The sequence below is a fragment of the Salmo salar genome, chromosome 06, assembly GCF_965601325.2.
Source record: "Salmo salar chromosome 06, fSalSal1, whole genome shotgun sequence".
Classification (NCBI taxonomy): Eukaryota; Metazoa; Chordata; class Actinopteri; order Salmoniformes; family Salmonidae; genus Salmo; species Salmo salar.
Genome location: NC_138296.1, coordinates 84,995,001 through 85,014,536, shown reverse-complemented (window position 1 = coordinate 85,014,536; position 19,536 = coordinate 84,995,001). Strand labels below are relative to the sequence as shown.

Sequence of the window (19,536 nt, the reverse complement as noted above, 5' to 3'; positions counted from 1 at the left end):
ACGTTTTGTTTTAGGCTACAAGACCCAGCTTCAAATTAATGTTTTGCTTTTTGCCGGAGGAGTGACATCATACCAATTTATTAGAAAATATATGAAATTCTCGTTGCTTCCACGGTTATTTTTGTGGCATATGCCTATTGTTTTTTTTAAAATAGTGTCTTGATAAAAACGACAGAGTGTGGCTTTGGGATTCACAGTAGCCTATCTCATATGTTTCGAAGCCCGGTAGGTCATCCATCATTCCTGCCAGCCTCAATCAATAAGAAATGGTCGTCTTATATCGTTCTATATCGACCAAAACTGTAACGTGACCTCGTGTGTGAATACGAATTGTTGTTTGTTAATACGAAGAAAAAAAATATTTACAAAGACATGCAATATTTAATAAATGTCACGAGGTAGCTAATATGCAAATGTCGCCCAAACAGCAAACCAAAAAAATGCATTCACTTCAGGTGTTATCCAACTGAATTAGGTCACAGGATCATATTATAGTATCAACTCAAGCTCTAACTTTTCTTTCTCTCCTCAAAAGGTTCTTTCTTTCACAGGAGAAATTGAATATGTGCCGAAAAAAGACTCTGAGGTCAAGTTTTAAAATGTGTTTTTATTTTGGTCTTTAGTGCAGAAACCCTTCTCTTCTTCCTGTGTGCTATAAAACTATTGTAACATGATCTAAATGGAAGTCGGTCCAAGATCCACCTTACCAGTATGACGTCACTCCATCAGCTCTTTAGTCTGATTTCAGGACAACACAGAACAATCCAAATCAAAACAGAATAATACAAATATATGAAATTCATTCAGTGCATGGGCAATAAAAGCAACTGGGCCACATTCAGAATACAAATAAAAAGAGGGCTTGTTTTTTTGTTGGGAGCTGGATGGAGTTGCCATCTGCAGTATCGGAGACAAGCTCCAGGCTGCAGACTCTAAGGCAATCTCTCTCTTTCTCTCTGTTCCACAGCACATAGGGGTGGGATTAGTGATAAACTCTCACTCCATAAACTAATGATCACAAAGCGCAAACATGGTTAAAACAGTCAAATGAAAAAGCACAAGTCTATACACCACAACAGTTATTAAAACTCTTTATCATCTTTTTAGATATTCCACAGTGGTTCAAATGGTGTGTTCATAAGATGAAGTGTGTGTATTTGTTTGAGTGTGTGTGTGTGTGAGAGAGAGGGAATGTGTGTTAGTGTGTGTGTGTGTGTGTGTGTGTGTGTGTGTGTGTGTGTGTGTGTGTGTGTGCGGGCTGTGTCAATATATCTCGGGCAAAGACTAAAAAGTTCTTGTCCCCATGGTTCACCATTGTAGAAAAATAAATAAATAATTTAAAAAAGAAAACAAAAAATGTGTCAAAATGTTGTTGAGGTCGTTTTAGCTTCCGTTGTTCATTCAGAAGTCTTTTTTTGTTTTGGAAGATTGTTGTTGTCTGCAAATGTTGTTGTTTCTGTTGTTGTTTATTAGTCTTCCCTCGTCTTCCTCTAGGCGTGGGGTTATTAAAGGTCAATGTGGGCGGCGTTTGTGCAGATGTGGTCCTCTATGTTCCAGTGGGGAGGTGAGGTGGGCGTAGTCAGATGACAGGTACAGGTGTGACTGGGGCGGAGTCACGCGCTCATTGGACCAAGCGGCAGGATTTTCCCTGAGCAAACCATGGAGGCCTGTAACACAAAGAAGGAGCCTGGGTCAGTCTCTTATACAAACATACCCTAACACACGTCAAATACAGAACCAAAATCTTATAAGGTAAAGACAATGCTATACATGACTGAGCCAGACATAGGTCTTACAGCTGGTACATACATTTGGACATTGCTGGTTCAGTGGTGTAATTCTTAAGGGATCTTTTAATTGACAAACGTTATGGCTCTGATTCCATTATGCATGGGATAAGTGCATTTTACTGCAAAACAACCCCACATGGAACCCTGGGTAAATGTACAGCCGTCACAATCAGCATACGGTCTTGCCACAGATTAAATGAAGGGAGGAGAACAGCCTCCTGTATTACACCATTACAGTAACCGGTCAATGATCATTCAATGAGAAATGATTGGATGAAATAGTCTCAAAATTATATTATTATTCAGCTTGAGTGAATAAGATATCTCTATGTGGACTGTATTCTAAATGTTGGCGCTGCACCCTCGCTGCTATCACCCTCATGCTCTTTGGACTTGATTAGCAAAATCAGGGAAATGTCGGGAAGGGAAAAGGGGCTGTGTTGGCGGAACTGGCACCCAGTGAAGATTGAGGCGAACGCGGGGCTCTCTATTTACATATAAAGAGCTCAATTAATCAAGGTAAGTGTCATTATAGCGTGGCTCATTGAGCAGTGGAGTGTGGGTGTTAAATAAAATCTGGTGAGCTCCAGTGCCTCCGGCAGGCAATACGTCTTGATTTGTGAACTGTCAGCAGGGCCCAGAGAGCTGGAGGGGGACCGAGGGAGTCCAGAACCCCACATTCTTAATCAGATTGAGCCCTGGAGAAGGAGAGGAGGATGGAAAGAAAAATTGATAAAAAGGAATGGAGAGAGATAGAGGAACAATGGAGGAGGGGGTGAGAAGGGGAGCAGATGAGGGAGAGAGGGTGAGCAATGTAGAGAGAGAGAGAGAGAGAGAGAGAGAGATGGAGTGATGGAGAGGAATAGAGGAACAATGGAGGAGGGGGGCTTGTGGGTGAAAAATGTAACAGGGGAGTGAGAATGAGGCTGTGCTTACTTCTCCATCTTCTTCTTCAGGCTTGCCTCGGTTGGACAGGGTTTACATGTAGTGCCACTGACCATCCATCCCCATATTCATTCCCATTCCACCCATTGGTCCTGCAGAATGAGTGACAGAGAGGGGAACTAATTACATGGTGCAATCACAGGTTCATATGACAATATACAATAATAACCCATGAATAGACAAACAGAACAGAAACAGATTTTAGGCTACATTGGTAGAAAGGGACAGATAACAGGATGAGAATAAAGGTTGCTTATTTACCGCCAGGCCGAATCCCCAGGTGTTGCTGTCCGTCGAGTACAAAGCCTCCCATTGGTTGCCCGTCAGGGCTGTATGCCGTCCCCTGGCCCACTGTGGATGTAACATTAACAAGACATGGGTCAGTATACTGTATACTACTAGATTATAATTATAATTATATTGGTCCGTATAGAGATATAATACTAGACTGTAATTCTATTTCTATTGGTCAGTATAGAGATATAATACTGGATTGTAATTCTATTTGTACGGGTAAGTATAGAGTTATAATACTAGATTGTAATTCTATTTCTACGGGTCAGTATAGAGCTATACTACTAGATTATAATTATATTTCTACAGGTCAGTATAGAGCTACAATACTAGATTATAATTATATTTCTATTGGTCAGTATAGAGATATAATACTAGATTGTAATTCTATTTCTACTGGGTCAGTATAGAGCTATAATACTAGATTACAATTATATTTCTATTGGTCAGTATGTGTCGAAGCCAAAAGACAGAAGAGATAAAGCATAAGAATACAAGTGGCGTTCAAAACATCCTCATCTACATTACAAAATCATACAGTATAGTACAATTAAAAATGACTATAAAATGACTGAGAAACAAAGCCATTGTATGTTATTAATTTGAACCAATTGAAATTGTGCTTTACCTGATCTGTTAGACTGGTCAATCATAGGCTGTACTATTCTCCTCCTGGCGTTGATGAACCTGGAGAGGAGGAGAGAAGGGAGAGAGAATTCAAACCAACATGGAATATACAGTACATGAAGCTTCTCCTTGGCTTTAGATCTCCTTTGCATTCATCTTCCTGGTCTGCTTAAAGGAAAACTCCACCCCAAAAACTATCTATTTGTCTTTGTTTCATTAGTCCATCTGTCCTTCATACGATGCATCATATGGGCCAGATTTCTGTATTTAGAAAGTTACATATCTTGAAAACTTCATTGTTGACACGCAAAACATTTTGGGACTATATCAATAATGGAGTAATGACATTTTTTTAAATATACAGTTTTTGGGTGGAGTTCTTTAAGATAATCAAAGCATTCAGCAATCAAACAGAATATGACAATTTCCTGCTCCAGTTTTACTAGTATTCCAATGTCTCGTGTCTTCAGGGATTAGGTTAATAATCGCTCTTATTCTTATTGACATGATCTGGGGTATTAGGAGACAGCCACATAGCTTACCAGATCTATTGATTTGGGTTTAGCCCCTTCAGCCTCAGGCTGTAATAAGGCTAAACGTTTGGCCAATTTCGGTCAGAGACGTATCACTGTATCCAACAGGACCCAACAGGACCCAGCAGGACCGGACAGATAGGTAAGCTAAGCATTCGCCTGCTTTGATAAGTGTATTGAAGTAGATCCATTAATAAAACTAATAGAATTCTTAACTCCTCGGGATTAGAGGTGCACGTCTATGTAATTAGGTGTGTTGACAACCCAATATGGATTCTGGGATGGGGGAGGATTAATCGCGAGAAGCCAAAGTCAAATCATTTATTCCAAACCTGACCCCGTGTAAACTCAAAGTAAAGTGATACCTTTTAGATAACACACCAGAACTGTAATCTCGAAACCAAACCCCCCTGGATCTGTTCCTCTTTCCTCTGTGATCATTACATTGGACACCGCCCCCCTTCCCAAAATGGGATAAGCCATCTACAAAGGGGCCAGGTTGCCGGGCCTTAAATATGCTTTAATCCATCATGTCATACATGTAAAATGAGGCTGAGGGATTGTAAGGGGACGAGAGTGGGTGTACATCTCCCTGTTAATGTTTCCCAAACAGTGAAGATAGATTGAGTATGTTTAACACGCCCATTTTAGTTCCCTTTCCAAAGAGCTGAACATAGAATGTGCAGGCTTCGCCAAAAACATGGCTGTAGCATAGATTTAGATAGGAGCCTATGAGCCAGTCCTGGGAGGAGGTACGAAGGAAAGAAGGAAAGGAATAAAGGAGAGAATGAAGCACAAGGGTTAGGTTTAGGGTTAGCGTTAGGATTAGGGTTAGCGTTAGGGTTAGCGTTAGCTTTAGGGTTAGTGTTAGGGTTAGCGTTAGGGTTAGCGTTAGCTTAAGGGTTAGTGTTAGGGTTAGCGTTAGGGTTAGGGTTAGCGTTAGCTTAAGGGTTAGCGTTAGGGTTAGTGTTAGGGTTAGGGTTAGCGTTAGGGTTAGTGTTAGCTTTAGGGTTAGTGTTAGGGTTAGTGTTAGCTTTAGGGTTAGTGTTAGGGTTAGGGTTAGCTACTCACCAGTTGTTCACTTGCAGGATGGTGAGGCCTGTGTCCTGTGCTAGCTGCTTCTTCTGTTCCTCTGAAGGGTAGGGGTGCTGTGGTACACAGAGGACAGAAAAAACTACATCTTCAGTAAAAAAAAAAAAACACCCAGCTTGCATTGATTTACAAACGATCATGTCTAGACAGAAACACACGTCACATACGATTAGGGGTTAGGGTTAGGGTTAGGGTTAGGGTTAAGGTTAGGGTTAGGGTTAGACAGAAACACACCTCACATACGACCAGGGGCTTTCCATTCACAACATAAGGGAAAGTCAAACTCAGGAAATGTAATCACGCCCAGTGATAGACTCACATCCACAGTGACCCTTGGCTAATATACACACAAGTCAATCTCTCTCGTTAGCATAAGCACAAGTGAACAACCAAGACTGACCACTGATTGGCCCCCGAACACTTTGGGCTCAAAGCGTGTGGCATTGTTTGACATTATTTGACATGATTTGACAAATGATCAAATGCAATACAAAGGAACACAATGGAGACCTTTGTTAAGGCCTGAATAGGGCCTGGCCCCTGTCCCCCTGTCTCCCTGTCCCCTGCCTCTCTGCTGGCGGTGTGACAGAGGGAGAAGGGCGGCAGATTGCAGACAGAGTTTACCCATTCACAGGGTACAGGGTGGTGGGCGCTGTCAGGGCTGCAGCCACCTCCTATGGTAACCGGGTGAGGAATGAGCTCGAAACAACTTCATTTTTAAACAGGTCTTTCAGTCACACACACACATAGTCGCACACAAAGTCACACACGCACGCACACACTCTCTCTCTCTCACACACACACACACACACACACACACACACACACACACACACACACACACACACACACACACACACACATAGTCGCACACAAAGTCACACACACACGCACGCACACACGCACGCACGCACACACACACACACAAACACAAACACTCTCTCTCACACACACACACACACACACACACACACACACACACACACACACACACACACACACACACACACACACACACACACACCACACACACACACACACACACACACACACACACATAAACCGCAATGGTGGTGACAAAAGCCATTGTTGCCACAAGTGATCGTCATGGTGACCTCCCAGCTTGGTGTCTGACAGTCTAGTGACGGATGGCTCAGTGCTCCTCCCTCAACCCAGCAGAATATCTCTGTCTTCCTAAATAAAACCCTCTGCTAATGTCTCCAGTCCAATCCACAGAGTGTTGTCACATTGGGGCCTCTCTCCAATGTCTAACCCTTATCAGCTATGTTACTTTACTCAGGTCACCTGTCATTGAGCTGTGGTTAAACAAGACTTATTCCTCTGAGCTCCAACAGGGCCTCATGGTGGAACAAGACGTATTCCTCTGAGCTCCAACAGGGCATCATGGTGGAACAAGACTTATTCCTCTGAGCTCCAACAGGGCCTCATGGTGGAACAAGACTTATTCCTCTGAGCTCCAACAGGGCATCATGGTGGAACAAGACTTATTCCTCTGAGCTCCAACAGGGCCTCATGGTTGAACAAGAAATTCCTTTGAGCTCCGATAGGGCCTCATGGTTGATCAAGAGCACCCTTTTATAGCTGTGTTTTGCGAAATGCAATGTATGTTTATTGTAACTAATTCAATACATTAGCGTTAAAAAAAGAGCTTCACAAAGATCTGTTTCAATCAGCATGTAAGTGGAGGTCTAAAACCAACAGTTACTGTATGACCATGCTAGTTGGCCAATAATGAATCCTAGAATGAATCTAAATCTTCCATTGCTGCTTTCTCTGTACCTTTGTAGAGGAGGATCTTTAGAGCTCCTCCTCAGAACAGGAGCACAACAGCTGAAGGCTAAGACTATCTAGAGAAAGACCCTCTCTCCCCTTCTCCGACCCCAGCCTCAACGGTAAAGTCGGGACAAAACATAATCCGTCTCCTTCACCCTCTGTGGCCCGATGAATGGCTGATCGCCTGGGTGTTGCAATGGGACCATGCAGAGGACATAGAGGGGCCAAACTCCCCCTTACACCATGTATACGAGCCACATCCTTCCATGACAAACACTTGTGCTTAACCAGTGAGGCTGAAAAGAGACAGGGAACAGAGAGGGGATGATTCAATTAGCCTTCCTTTCCTTCTTCTTTTTTGTCTGCCCAATCTAAAGGTTCTTACATCCTGTACAGGAGATGTGTGACAGATTTTCACCCAGAAAACAAATAAGGAGCTTTGAAAACATCTACGAGTGGAGAGATGAAAAGTAGAAAACCAGAGGAGAAGGAGGAGGAGTCAGAGACTGCGGCGCTGTCTATTGGGTCTGGAGATAAAAGGTGAAACTCTCCTCACAGGGGATTGGTTGGAAGTCGTTGGAATGTCAAATAGTCCTTCTGAGCCTGAACAGAGGAGTTGCATTCTGGGAAAGTAGTCTATTCTGTTTTTGTAAAACGAAGTTCAGACGCTCAGTATAGTGGCATCATTCCTAACAAGTGTTGTATAATGGAGAGTCTGCAGTTAGAAAACATACACTACTTGTCTTTTATACAGCCCACTGTTCCCTTGACCCCCAATTACTGTTTTTTTACAAATTTAAAATCACAGGGAAAATCATTCGGCAAAGCACTACAATGTCACAGACCAATGCCCCTGTGTTGTGACATGACTGAGTGTTGAATGCAGTAACTTGTATTACTATTACCCCCAGGAGTACTTGGCCTACCCACATGGGGAACGTGGGAAGATTCAGAAGATGTCTACAAAACATGGGCCTCATGGTTAAATGCATGATAGTCATGACCAGTTGCACAAGAGGGTGTACTTTGGGCAGAGCAAGATGTGATTGGGGTAACAGAACCACCCCAGTAGGGGAGTCTGGTTAGGGCTGGAGCTAGGGCCAGGTCGGGCCTGCTGTCTTACCGTGAGGTGCTGGAAGAGCCACGCTCGCATTATATTGGTGGCCACTTTGGGGAAGATACCTCTCTTCTTCTGTCTCTTCTTGTCCAGGTCATCCTCGTCTCCTGTGCCCGGCGACGCCAGACTGTTGTCGAGGCCATCTCCTAAAACAGGAGAAAAAGTAGCCACAAGGGATATGTTAGGAGAAGTCTTTAACTTAGACACATCACCTCCATTCGCCAGAAACGCACACTGAAAGAGTAGCAGAGGTCTAGGGCAAATCAACAGCATAGCAACAGAAGATTCCACATCTTCCACATTTGCACGACCTCATCCACATTCTGCTACAGTTCTGGATAATGTAGAGGGGCATATACTGTAATGACAGAGCTCAATAAAAAATGATGAGCTGTTAATTCAATCTGAGCAGCACGTTTGACATGAAGTACTGACTGTTATAGCCAGGCTGCATGTTTGACATGAAGTACTGACTGTTAGAGCCAGGCTGTAGGCTTGACATGAAGTACTGACTGTTAGAGCCAGGCTGTAGGCTTGACATGAAGTACTGACTGTTAGAGCCAGGCTGTAGGCTTGACATGAAGTACTGACTGTTAGAGCCAGGCTGTAGGCTTGACATGAAGTACTGACTGTTAGAGCCAGGCTGTAGGCTTGACATGAAGTACTGACTGTTAGAGCCAGGCTGTAGGCTTGACATGAAGTACTGACTGTTAGAGCCAGGCTGTAGGCTTGACATGAAGTACTGACTGTTAGAGCCAGGCTGTAGGCTTGACATGAAGTACTGACTGTTAGAACCAGGCTGCAGGCTTGACATGAAGTAATGACTGTTAGAGCCAGGCTGTAGGCTTGACATGAAGTACTGACTGTTAGAGCCAGGCTGTAGGCTTGACATGAAGTACTGACTGTTAGATCCGTGGCCAGACACAATGCGCAGGCAGCAGCATTTTTATTTACCCACTGGGGAGCCAGGCCCAGCCAATCAGAATACATTTTTCCCCACAAAAGGGCTTTATTGCAGACAGAAATACTCCTCAGTTTCATCAGCTGTCCTGGTGGCTGATCTCAGACAAGAGAAGAAGCCGGATGTGGAGGTCCTGGGCTGGCGTGCTTACACATGGTCTGTGGTTGGACGTATTGCCAAATTCTCTAAAATGATGTTGGAGGCGGCTTATGGTAAAAAAACATTAAATTCTCTGGCAACAGCTCTGGTGGACATTCCAGTAGTCAGCATGCCAATTGCACGTTCCCTCAAAACTTGAGACATGTGTGACATTGTGTTGTGTGACAAAACTGCATATGAGTGGACTTTTATTGTCTGCAGCACAAGGTGCACCTGTGTAATGATCATGCTGTTTAATCAGCTTCTTGATATGCCACACCTGTCAGGTGGGTGGATTCTCTTGGCAGGGCAAAATGCTCACTAAGTTGGATGTAAATAAATTTATGCACAACATTTGTGAAAAATAAAAATATTGTACCTATGGAAATTTTCTGGGATCTTTTATTTCAGCTCATGAAACATGGGACCAACACTTTACATATTGCGTTTATTTTTTTGCCCAGTATAGATATTCCACAATTTGATAAAGACAAATGGTTTAGTTGTAAAAAAAAGAAAAAAAAGAAAGAAAAAAAAGGGAAAAATATCACAATAACAAAATAACAATTGTGACCTCATAGTTAAGGTATGACATCACAATAACATAACAAACCCCCTCACCTGTGAAGTTGAAAGCAGGGCGCTCCTTTTGTCTATGTGTGCTAAGGATGTTTGGGTGGATGGAGGGGGGTGTTATGGGGCTGGGGGGGTTGTGGTCATTCCCCCTCAAGCCCCCCATGTGTTCAGTGACCTAGCCTTCCCCTACCCCTTCCACCTTCACACCCCCCTCCAGTCTGTCTGTGTTGGATTGTCTGACTCACACTGCGACGCACACACACACACACACACACACACACACACACACACACACACACACACACACACACACACACACACACACACACACACACACACAGCCACACAACACACACAGCCATACAACACACACACACACACACACACACACACACACACACACACACACACACACACACACACACACACACACACACACACACACACACACACACACACACACACACACACACACACACACAGCCACACAACACACACAGCCATACAACACACACACACACACACACACACACACACACACACACACACACACACACACACACACACACACACACAACACACACACACACACACAACACACACAGCCTCTCTCTCCTACTGGCATTATTGTTTCAATGGGAACCTTCTCACGGATCAAGGCTAGAAGGCTCCCTTTTAAACTGAGATTTCTGCGGCTTCCGCCCCTGCCCTCGCTCCCCATTGCTCTTCATCACAGAACCTTCTGTGCACTCTCTCTCCCTCTCTTTCTCTCTCTCTCTGTCTCTTTCCTTCTCCCTCTCCGCCATTAATTGTGCATCAGCCGAGATGATTTACTTTTAACAGTGGTGGTTGTTTTTCTTGCCCTCGGGGCAGAGATGCCTTGAAAGCCTGCCTGGAGGGCATGTGAATAATGCATCTGAGAGACTCCTCCCCGGAGGCGGGACTGGAACCCTACTTTTCATAAGATTTGCCCTGGCATGTCTTTTTGTTTTTGGGGATGCATCAATCAAAGGGGCTTCTATATATGCACCCATAATCATGCATAAATATTTCAGCTAATGAATATTGCCATTAAAAAGGATGACTTGGACTGAGTGGGGTGGGAGGGGAGGGGAGGGGTGGGTTGGGGATGGAGGTGTTCTGACGGATGGTGTAGTCCAAGTCAAGGACAGGGCAGGTTGTTTGGCCACTGTCTCCTTTGCTTATGTGATGCTTTACTTTGTGTGTCCTCTATTCCTCATCCTCTCTGTTCATAGATGTTATAACAAGCTTTTATAACAGGTTTCTTTTCTAAGCTTTTGGTCTTATGACTGACACAAATGAGGAGGTTTGTTGTGGGAAGAAAGGTCTTGGAGGATGGTGTTGAAGAGATCTGTTGTTTCAGAGAGGACAGTTAATATCCTGTCTCACAGGCTAGGAGAGACATTTTGTTCAGAAATGCCTTGAGTGGTGAAATAATCAATAAAAAACGATACCTATCAATGACTAAACATTTGGGCTGGTGCGGGTGATCAAAATGACAAAAATCCATGTTGGTCATTTTAAATTAGTTATGTATCTGTTTCTGTACCAAATAACTGAAAACAATGGAAGAGAGAATGAGGGAAAGAATGAAAAATAGGAAGTCACCAGCACGGCCTAATTATATCTAAGGAGAGTCAACCCCCCCCTGCCCCCCTCCTCTCCTCCCAGCCCCCCTCCTCCTCTCCCCCCCAGCCCCCCTCCTCTCCCCCCAGCCCTCCTCCTCTCCCCCCAGCCCTCTTTTTTTTCCTGCTCCAGAGAGGGAAGGCCGCAGGGCAGATCCTCTGCTACGCTAATCGCTTCTGACTGTTCCCTGGCAACTCAGCCAATCTAAGCAGTGTGACAGTGCACTACTCTCAAAATCGTACCCGTGGAACGCTCCTCCCGTGGCCTAGCCCCCTCGCCTGCCTGCCTGCCTATCCCGCTCCCTCCCTGCCTGCCTACCCCGCTCCCTCCCTGCTTGCCTGCCCCGCTCCCTTCCTCCCTCCCCCCTGCATGCCTGCCCCAGTGTCTGCACTCGTGACACGGGGGGCTGCTGCCGTGGGGAAGGCTGGAGTACTGCCTCGGGCGCTTTAGGGAAAACAGCACCCTAAGATATGAAGAAGAGAGGCATCCTTGGCTGGCTTCCAACCCCCAACACCCTACTCTAAGCCCCTCTCTCTCCCTCTATCTTCCTCTCTCTGTCTCTCCTTCTCTCTCTCCCTCTCTCTTCCTCTCTCAGTCTCTCCTTCTCTCTCCCTCTATCTTCCTCTCTCTGTCTCTCCTTCTCTCTCTCCCTCTCTCATCCTCTCTCAGTCTCTCCTTCTCTCTCCCTGTATCTTCCTCTCTCTGTCTCTCCTTCTCTCTCTCCCTCTCTCATCCTTTCTCTGTCTCTCCTTCTCTCTCTCCCTCTCTCATCCTTTCTCTGTCTCTCCTTCTCTCTCTCCCTCTCTCATCCTTTCTCTGTCTCTCCTTCTCTCTCTCCCTCTCTCATCCTTTCTCTGTCTCTCCTTCTCTCTCTCCCTTTCTCTTCCTCTCTCTCATCAACAACATCAGAGACCAGTGCTCCTACAATTAGGTATAAACTGGGAAAACTAAATGAGGCAAGAGAATCCACATGATGACATGTCCATATCAGATAAAGTGCAGGGTTGGCTATTAGCTAACAGAAGTGATTGCTGTATTCCGGCCTGCATCAGTGATGGGAACTCAATGCAGCCTGCCTAATGAGCTCACCTGGACCTGATCCATCACCAATGACACTTCTCAGCCCCTCCTGTTATTACCCATGATGGACACTGCTAAATGGGAGTTGTTGTCTGGAAGCTTTCCAAGACACTGGGAATCCTATATTGATGTTGATGAATAGATCTAGAATCGTTCCTCCCAGAGGCCTTTATCCTATTGATTTGGAGTGGTGATTGGTAAGGGCTGGATTAAGATGAACACTTCTAGTTCTTGTGCCTCTCTCCAAAGTTATTTGTGAGAGCATCTTGTCACAGGTTATATGGGGACATTAGCCTGCAGTGTCATTGGTATGTCACCACCAGCAGTTCTGGATTCCATTTTCGGGGGTATCCGGAGGAGACAAAAAGATGCACTGACTGCATCCTGTTTCTTCCCGCTCTGCATTCCCCTCTTTGTAAACGCTAGTGTACAGCGGCTTCACAGCAGCTAGTTCCCCTTGGTTTCCTTTTCTTTTTTTATGACGGACATTCCAAGCCCCGCCCCCAAAAAACATTCCTAGGATAGCTCATCCCTTTTAGAACTGTCCCTGTGCCCCATCTATCTGAGAGTCACTCCGGGGGAGGTGGAATCAAAGACATTCCCTTCTGCATATCACACAGCTTACAAGAAAACAACCAAAGACTGCATAAGCCAATGGGTTAGCGGTTAGCCACATGGCTAACATAGTCACTAAGCCATAACTACACCACCAATCAACCAACCACATATCAACTACCTGTGGTTGATACCAACCATACTAACCACAATTCTCCTCCATTAGATAAGACTGTAGGTTCACCCTTTTAAGGCTTTTATCATTGAACCACACAACCATGACTAATGTCCATTCGGACAATAGGAGCTCCCTCATAGTAGGTACTTTGAAGAGCATCAGTAATCTCCTAGCCAGGCCTGCGCTGCTGACGTAAAGGCCCCGCTTTGGCCCCCAGGTCCCTTCCTATGTTAAAAGTGTTTGCTTGCCTCATCCCCTTGAATGAGAAAAGGGATGGAAACAAGGGATGAAAACAAGGGATGAAAACAAGGGATGAAAAAATAGCAGAGTCCCCAGGAGGATTATGAGGAGCAGCAGGTAGGCAGGGAAGCATCAGATCCTGCTACCAGTGACTATAACTGGGACTCTGATCATTCTGGGGCTATTTCTCCCCTTTGTTCCTCCATACATAAAGTGGCTCTGTCCTTCCCAGCTCCACGGCAGGGGTTATTGTGCTTCCCCAGCCTCTATGCATTCTCTACCCAGGTCAAAAGGGCAGGGAGACATGGATTTTGGGTCCCCCCCCCCCCCCCCCCGCTTTTGTTAAAAAAAATAAACATCTCCAGAGGAGCCAAGGAAAAAGCCATTCACACCATCCTTTTCCCCTCTCTTTGCTGACAATACAATTCACATAGTCAGTGTTACTGTGTTAGGGCATACAATGACATTAAACATGACATGGATACTAGGCTAAGTGAAATTCGTTGAACATGTTTTTCAGATAGTTAGGATAACGGAAGAAACTGAGGTAAAATCAGGAGGAATAAACTTAATCTTTGTTTCTGACTGTCCTTTCATCCTCTGAATTGCTCTTGTCTTGCAAAACATCCTGCCATTGTTTAGCTCAGTGCCCTGGCTATTGATGCCTGATGGGCAGAGGGTGGTAAGTTGCTTTAAAGTCTATTCTATTTTTACTGTGGCCATAGGAGAGAAAAACAAAAACAAGTCATAAAACCCTTATAGCCTCCAATGAGCTCATCACAGGCCAAATGAACAGCCGGCACACAGACAGAAAGCCAAGTAGGCTATTATACAGCAATACTGGACACAGTCATGCAAAACAAGTAATTGGCAATAATTACCCTCATCATATCAGATTAAACTTTTGAACTTTATCACCTGACCTGGATAAGTGATCCCTCACCATCAAAACCCAACAAACTAACTGATGATTCAACAACAACCTCTTATCTCAACATTATCTGAATGATAAGGATGGAGAAACAATAGCTGCTTATCATTATGATCTCTGGAGAGACTAAGTTTCATCTAAAGCCCACAAGTAGAGAAAAGACCATTGCCTTTGTATGAGGTCAGCACTGAGGTTAACCTTTGATATGGTATTGAGTCTAAAGAGAAGCTGTGGTTCTCGTACCGAGTTCGCTGCTGTTGTCCCCACTCTGGGAGACGTGGCCCCCGCTGGAGGGCCCCGGGGTACCCACGGATGGCGTGGAGTGGGCGTCATCCAGGTCTCTCCAGGACGCCGGGTTCTGGGGTCCACAGAGAATGTCATCAACATATCCCCCGTCCCGACCACACAACAGCAGAGGAGGGAGAGAACGAGAGAGAGAGCGAGAGAGAGGGAGAGCGAGAACAAGAGAGAGCGAGAACGAGAGAGGGAGAGGGAGAGGGAGAGGGAGAGGGAGAGAGAGAGAGAGAGAGCGAGAGTGCGAGAGAGAGAGAGAGAGAGAGAGAGAGAGAGAGGGAAAGAGAGAGATCACATTAGAGAACAGTAGATACAGTATGCCATCGCTGAACATCAATGTAACTCCCTAACACACACACATACACGCACACACACACACACAAACATACGCACTCAAACACACACAAACCCAGCCAATTTACCACAGCGCACAATATGACCATGTCGTCAATAAGAAAATAGAACATGTCCATAAAATCCATAATCCAATAATCCAACAATGTAAATTACCATTTTCCCTGAGACTGAGACGGCGGCAAAATAAAATAAAAAATTAAACGTTAAAGCTGATATTCAGCTACACTAGCTAATACTGTAGAGCCAAAGCAATCAGCACCAGAGCTCCAGCAACACTTCTTCCTTTCCTCTATCCTCCGGTGTCTTGACTGATTCTGAAGCCCAGTGGTCTCTCCGAACACCTATTTATTGGGCCATATATGCACAGGGACCAGGGTACTTAGACAGTCTAAAGCTGAGGGCCAAACAGCAGAGCAACCTCTTCAGCCTCTTGGCGTCAGCTGTTCGCCGGATGGCGCTCAGATGAAGAGCTCAGCCAACGACAAGAATAATCACAGCAACAATGGCAGCGCAGTGTGAATGAGGCCTCTCATCGAGCTCGACGAGCAGGCCCCCTTTTCCAACCCAACACACAGTAATTAGAAAGCTGTTTGTGTGGCGTCCCATTCAAAGTGCCATGTGTTTCCACGTTTATCAAGCTAATGAAGGGGGTTCTTTACTCACTCACACCCCAGCTGTTAAGATTACATTAATTACAGATACAGTGTGGTCTATCCTTCTTTAAAATGTATCGTACAAACTTAGATCCATAAAGGTAGAGAAGTTAAGATAATACAAATAGATAATAAATTATGACATCATAACTGATTTCAACTGATCTTCAATCACACATTTGTCATCCCTAAACTCAGATGAGTCTTCTTACTCTGTAAGTTTGTGATATAAACACGAATATTGAGCTGCTCTCTCTTGGATATAGGCTGGGTTGTGGACTCACTCAAACATTTCCAAAAGAGAGGCAGAGTTGGTGTGTCCTGAAGAGAACCAACATACTGTACTCATTGTGAGGTTTAGCTGCCTAGAACTGGCAGAGAGAACAGAGTTCTAAACTCCTGAAGATTTGTCATGAACTTCTCACACGTACAGCAAATCAAATCAAATCACATTTTATTGGTTACATACAAGCATTTATCAGATGTTCTTGCAGGTGTAGCGAAATGCTTGTGTTTCTAGCTCCAACAGTGCCGTAATATCTAACAAGTAATATCGAACAATTTCACAACAATACACACAATACGCACAAATCTAAAGTAAAGGAATGGAATTAAGAATATATATACACTACGGGTCAAAAGTTTTAGAACACCTACTCATTCAAGGGTTTTTCTTTATTTTTACTATTTTCTACATTGTAGAATAATAGTGAAGACATCAAAACTATGAAATAACACATGGAATCATGTAGTAACCAAAAAAGTGTTCAACAAATCTAAATATATTTTATATATTGAGATTCTTAAAATAGGCACCTTTTGCCTTGATGACAGCTTTGCAAGCTATTGGCATTCTCTCAACCAGCTTCATGAGGTAGTCACCTGGAATGCATTTCAATTAACAGGAGTGACTTCTTAAAAGTTAATTTGTGCAATTTCTTTCCTTCTTAATGCATTTGAGCCAATCAGTTGTGTTGTGACAAGGTAGGGGTGGTATACAGAAGATAGCTCTATTTGGTAAAAGATCAAGCCCATATTATGGCAAGAACAGCTCAAATAAGCAAAGAGAAATGACAGTACATCATTACTTTAAGACACGAAGGTCAGTCAATACGGAACATTTCAAGAACAATGAACATTTCTTCAAATGCAGTCGCAAAAACCATCAAGCGCTATGACGAAACTAGCTCTCATGAGGACCGCTACAGAAAAGGAAGACCCAGAGTTACCTCTGCTGCAGAGGATAAGTTCATTAGAGTTACCAGCCTCAGAAATTGCATCCCAAATAAATGCTTCACAGAGTTCAAGTAACAGACCCATCTCAACATCAACTGTTCAGAGGAGATCGTGTGAATCATGCCTTCATGATTGAATTACCGCAATGAAACCACTACTAAAGGACATCATTAATTAGAAGAGACTTGCTTGGGCCAAGAAACCAGAGCAATGGACATTAGATTGGTTTAAATTTTTCCTTTGGTCTGGAGTCCAAATTTGAGATTTTTGGTTTCCCACCATAAAGCATAGAGGAGGAGGTGTTATGGTGTGGGGGTGTTTTGCTGGTGACACTGTTTGTGATTTATTTAGAATTCAAGGCACACTTAACCAGCATAGCTAACACAGAATTCTGCAGCGATACACCATCCCATCTGGTTTGCGCTTAGCGGGACTATCATTTGTTTTTCAACAGGACAATGACCCAACACACCTCCAGGCTGAGTAAGAGCTATTTGACCAAGAAGGAGAGTGATGGAGTGCAGCATCAGATGACCTGACCTCCACAATCCCCCGACCTCAACCAAATTGAGATGATTCGGCGTGAGTCAGACCGCAGAGTGAAGGGAAAGCAGCCAACAAGTGCTCAGCATATGTGGGAACTCCTTCAAGACTGTTGGGAAAGCATTTCAGGTGAAGCTGGTTGAGAGAATGCCAAGAGTGTGCAAAGCTGTTATCAAGGCTATTGAAGAATCTCAAATATAAAATATATTTTGATTTGGTTAACACTTTTTTGTTTACTACATGATTCCATATGTGTTATTTCATAGTTTTGATGTCTTCACTATTATTCTACAATGTTGAAAATAGTAAAGAATAAAGAAAAACCGTTGAATGAGTAGATGTTCTAAAACTTTTAACCTGTAGTGTATATGGACAAGCATTGTCAGAGTGGCATAGACTAAGATACAGTAGAATAGAATAGAATACAGTATTTACATATGTAAACATATGTAAACATATGTAAACAAAACATGTAAACATTATTAAAGTGACTAGTGTTCCATTTATGCAAGTGGCCAGTGATTTCAAGTCTATGTATCTAGGCAGCAGCCTCTAATGTGCTAGTGATGGCTATTTAACAATCTGATGACCTTGAGATAGTTGCTTTTAGTCTCACAAGTTGCTTTTAGTATTCAGATAATTGTTTCTGAAATAACGCAAATGAGAAAGACTGGAAATGGACGCTAAAGTTGCCTTCACAACCACTAATCAACACAGCTACACAAACAGCTGTTGTTCTTCTCAAACATGGACTAGGCCCAAGATACAGAGTGGTTGGCATTCACATACACCGTTCTGCGTGTGCATTGCATGTGTCGTTACACCACAGGAGGCTGGTGAGAGGAGGACGGCTCATAATAATAGCCGGAATGGAGAGAATGGAGTGGTATTAACATAGAAACCACGTGTTTGATGTGTTTGATACCATTCCATTAATTTGGTTCCTTCAATTACTATGAGCCCGCCCTCCCCAATTAAGGTGCCACCAGCCGCCTGTGCCTAACACCCAGAGGACTACAGCCCATACATTATGCTGAAAGCCATGTGGCCCTGTATGGCTCAGATGGTAGAGCATAGAACGCTTGCAACACCAGGATTGTGGGTTTGATTCCCGGGTCCAACGGTACGTAAAATGTATGAAGCGTGACTGTAAGCCTCCTTGGATAAAAGTGTCTGCTAAATGGCATACATTATTATTATATTAGGAATACATTCACATACACTGTTCTGCATGTGGCCTAACACCCAGAGAAGTTCAGCCCATACATAATGCATTGGACAAAAGGTGAACTGGATCACGGGACAGCCAGCAGCAGAATGTCCTGTCAGATAAGTGAACCTTGAACAATGTTCACAACACGCACATACATACAAAGTGTGTTTGTGTCTACAACCACTGAATTAAGAAAATGCAAAATCATCTAACAATGTGAATACAATGAAATTAGATGTGGACAGTAAACACAATTTTTTTCTGATAGTCATGAGTAGTTTACTTCGGATAAACCTACTTAGTGTAAAGGACAGCAATCAAATATGAGGACTCTCCCCAACACAAAGTTCATGCCATTGCTCCAGTACTGTAGGGTTATTAAAGGAACCATGATATCAGAATTGACATGTGGGAGGAGAAAGAGCCCGTGTAGGGGGCACCCTATAGGCCCATGGATTGACAAAGACCCTCCTCTTTACCGACAATAGTAATCCAATTGGTTTAGCATTCAAGTGTAAAATCAAACACTAGTCCTCATAGCCCTCTTAGAGGGGAGGGAGACCCAACAGGACACATCTAGCTGTACTCTTCACCATGCAGACCCAATAATCATCATCATCATCACCACCATCATAATCACCACCACCATCATCATCACCACCATCATCATCACCACCACCACCACCATCATCACCACCACCACCACCATCATCTTCGTCATCATCCTCATCATCATCATCAT

At 44.0% G+C, this 19,536-nt stretch overlaps 1 protein-coding gene across 2 annotated transcripts in view; it reads right to left on the bottom strand.

Annotated features, from left to right (window-relative positions):
- Positions 1 to 587: 587 nt before the first annotated feature.
- LOC106608173 (homeobox protein Meis2) overlaps positions 588 to 19,536 on the bottom strand; it is a 27,025-nt gene continuing 8,076 nt past the window's right edge. Inside the window, exons 7-13 of one of the 2 annotated variants that reach the window (XM_014205957.3) lie at positions 14,742 to 14,856; positions 8,199 to 8,338; positions 5,261 to 5,337; positions 3,658 to 3,716; positions 2,997 to 3,086; positions 2,727 to 2,827; positions 588 to 1,667 (exon numbers count right to left, since the gene is read on the bottom strand). In XM_014205957.3, the coding sequence (XP_014061432.1) occupies positions 2,769 to 2,827; positions 2,997 to 3,086; positions 3,658 to 3,716; positions 5,261 to 5,337; positions 8,199 to 8,338; positions 14,742 to 14,856 (540 nt within the window). In that variant the 3' untranslated portion in view covers positions 588 to 1,667; positions 2,727 to 2,768. The other variant, XM_014205958.3, reaches the window with a different exon arrangement.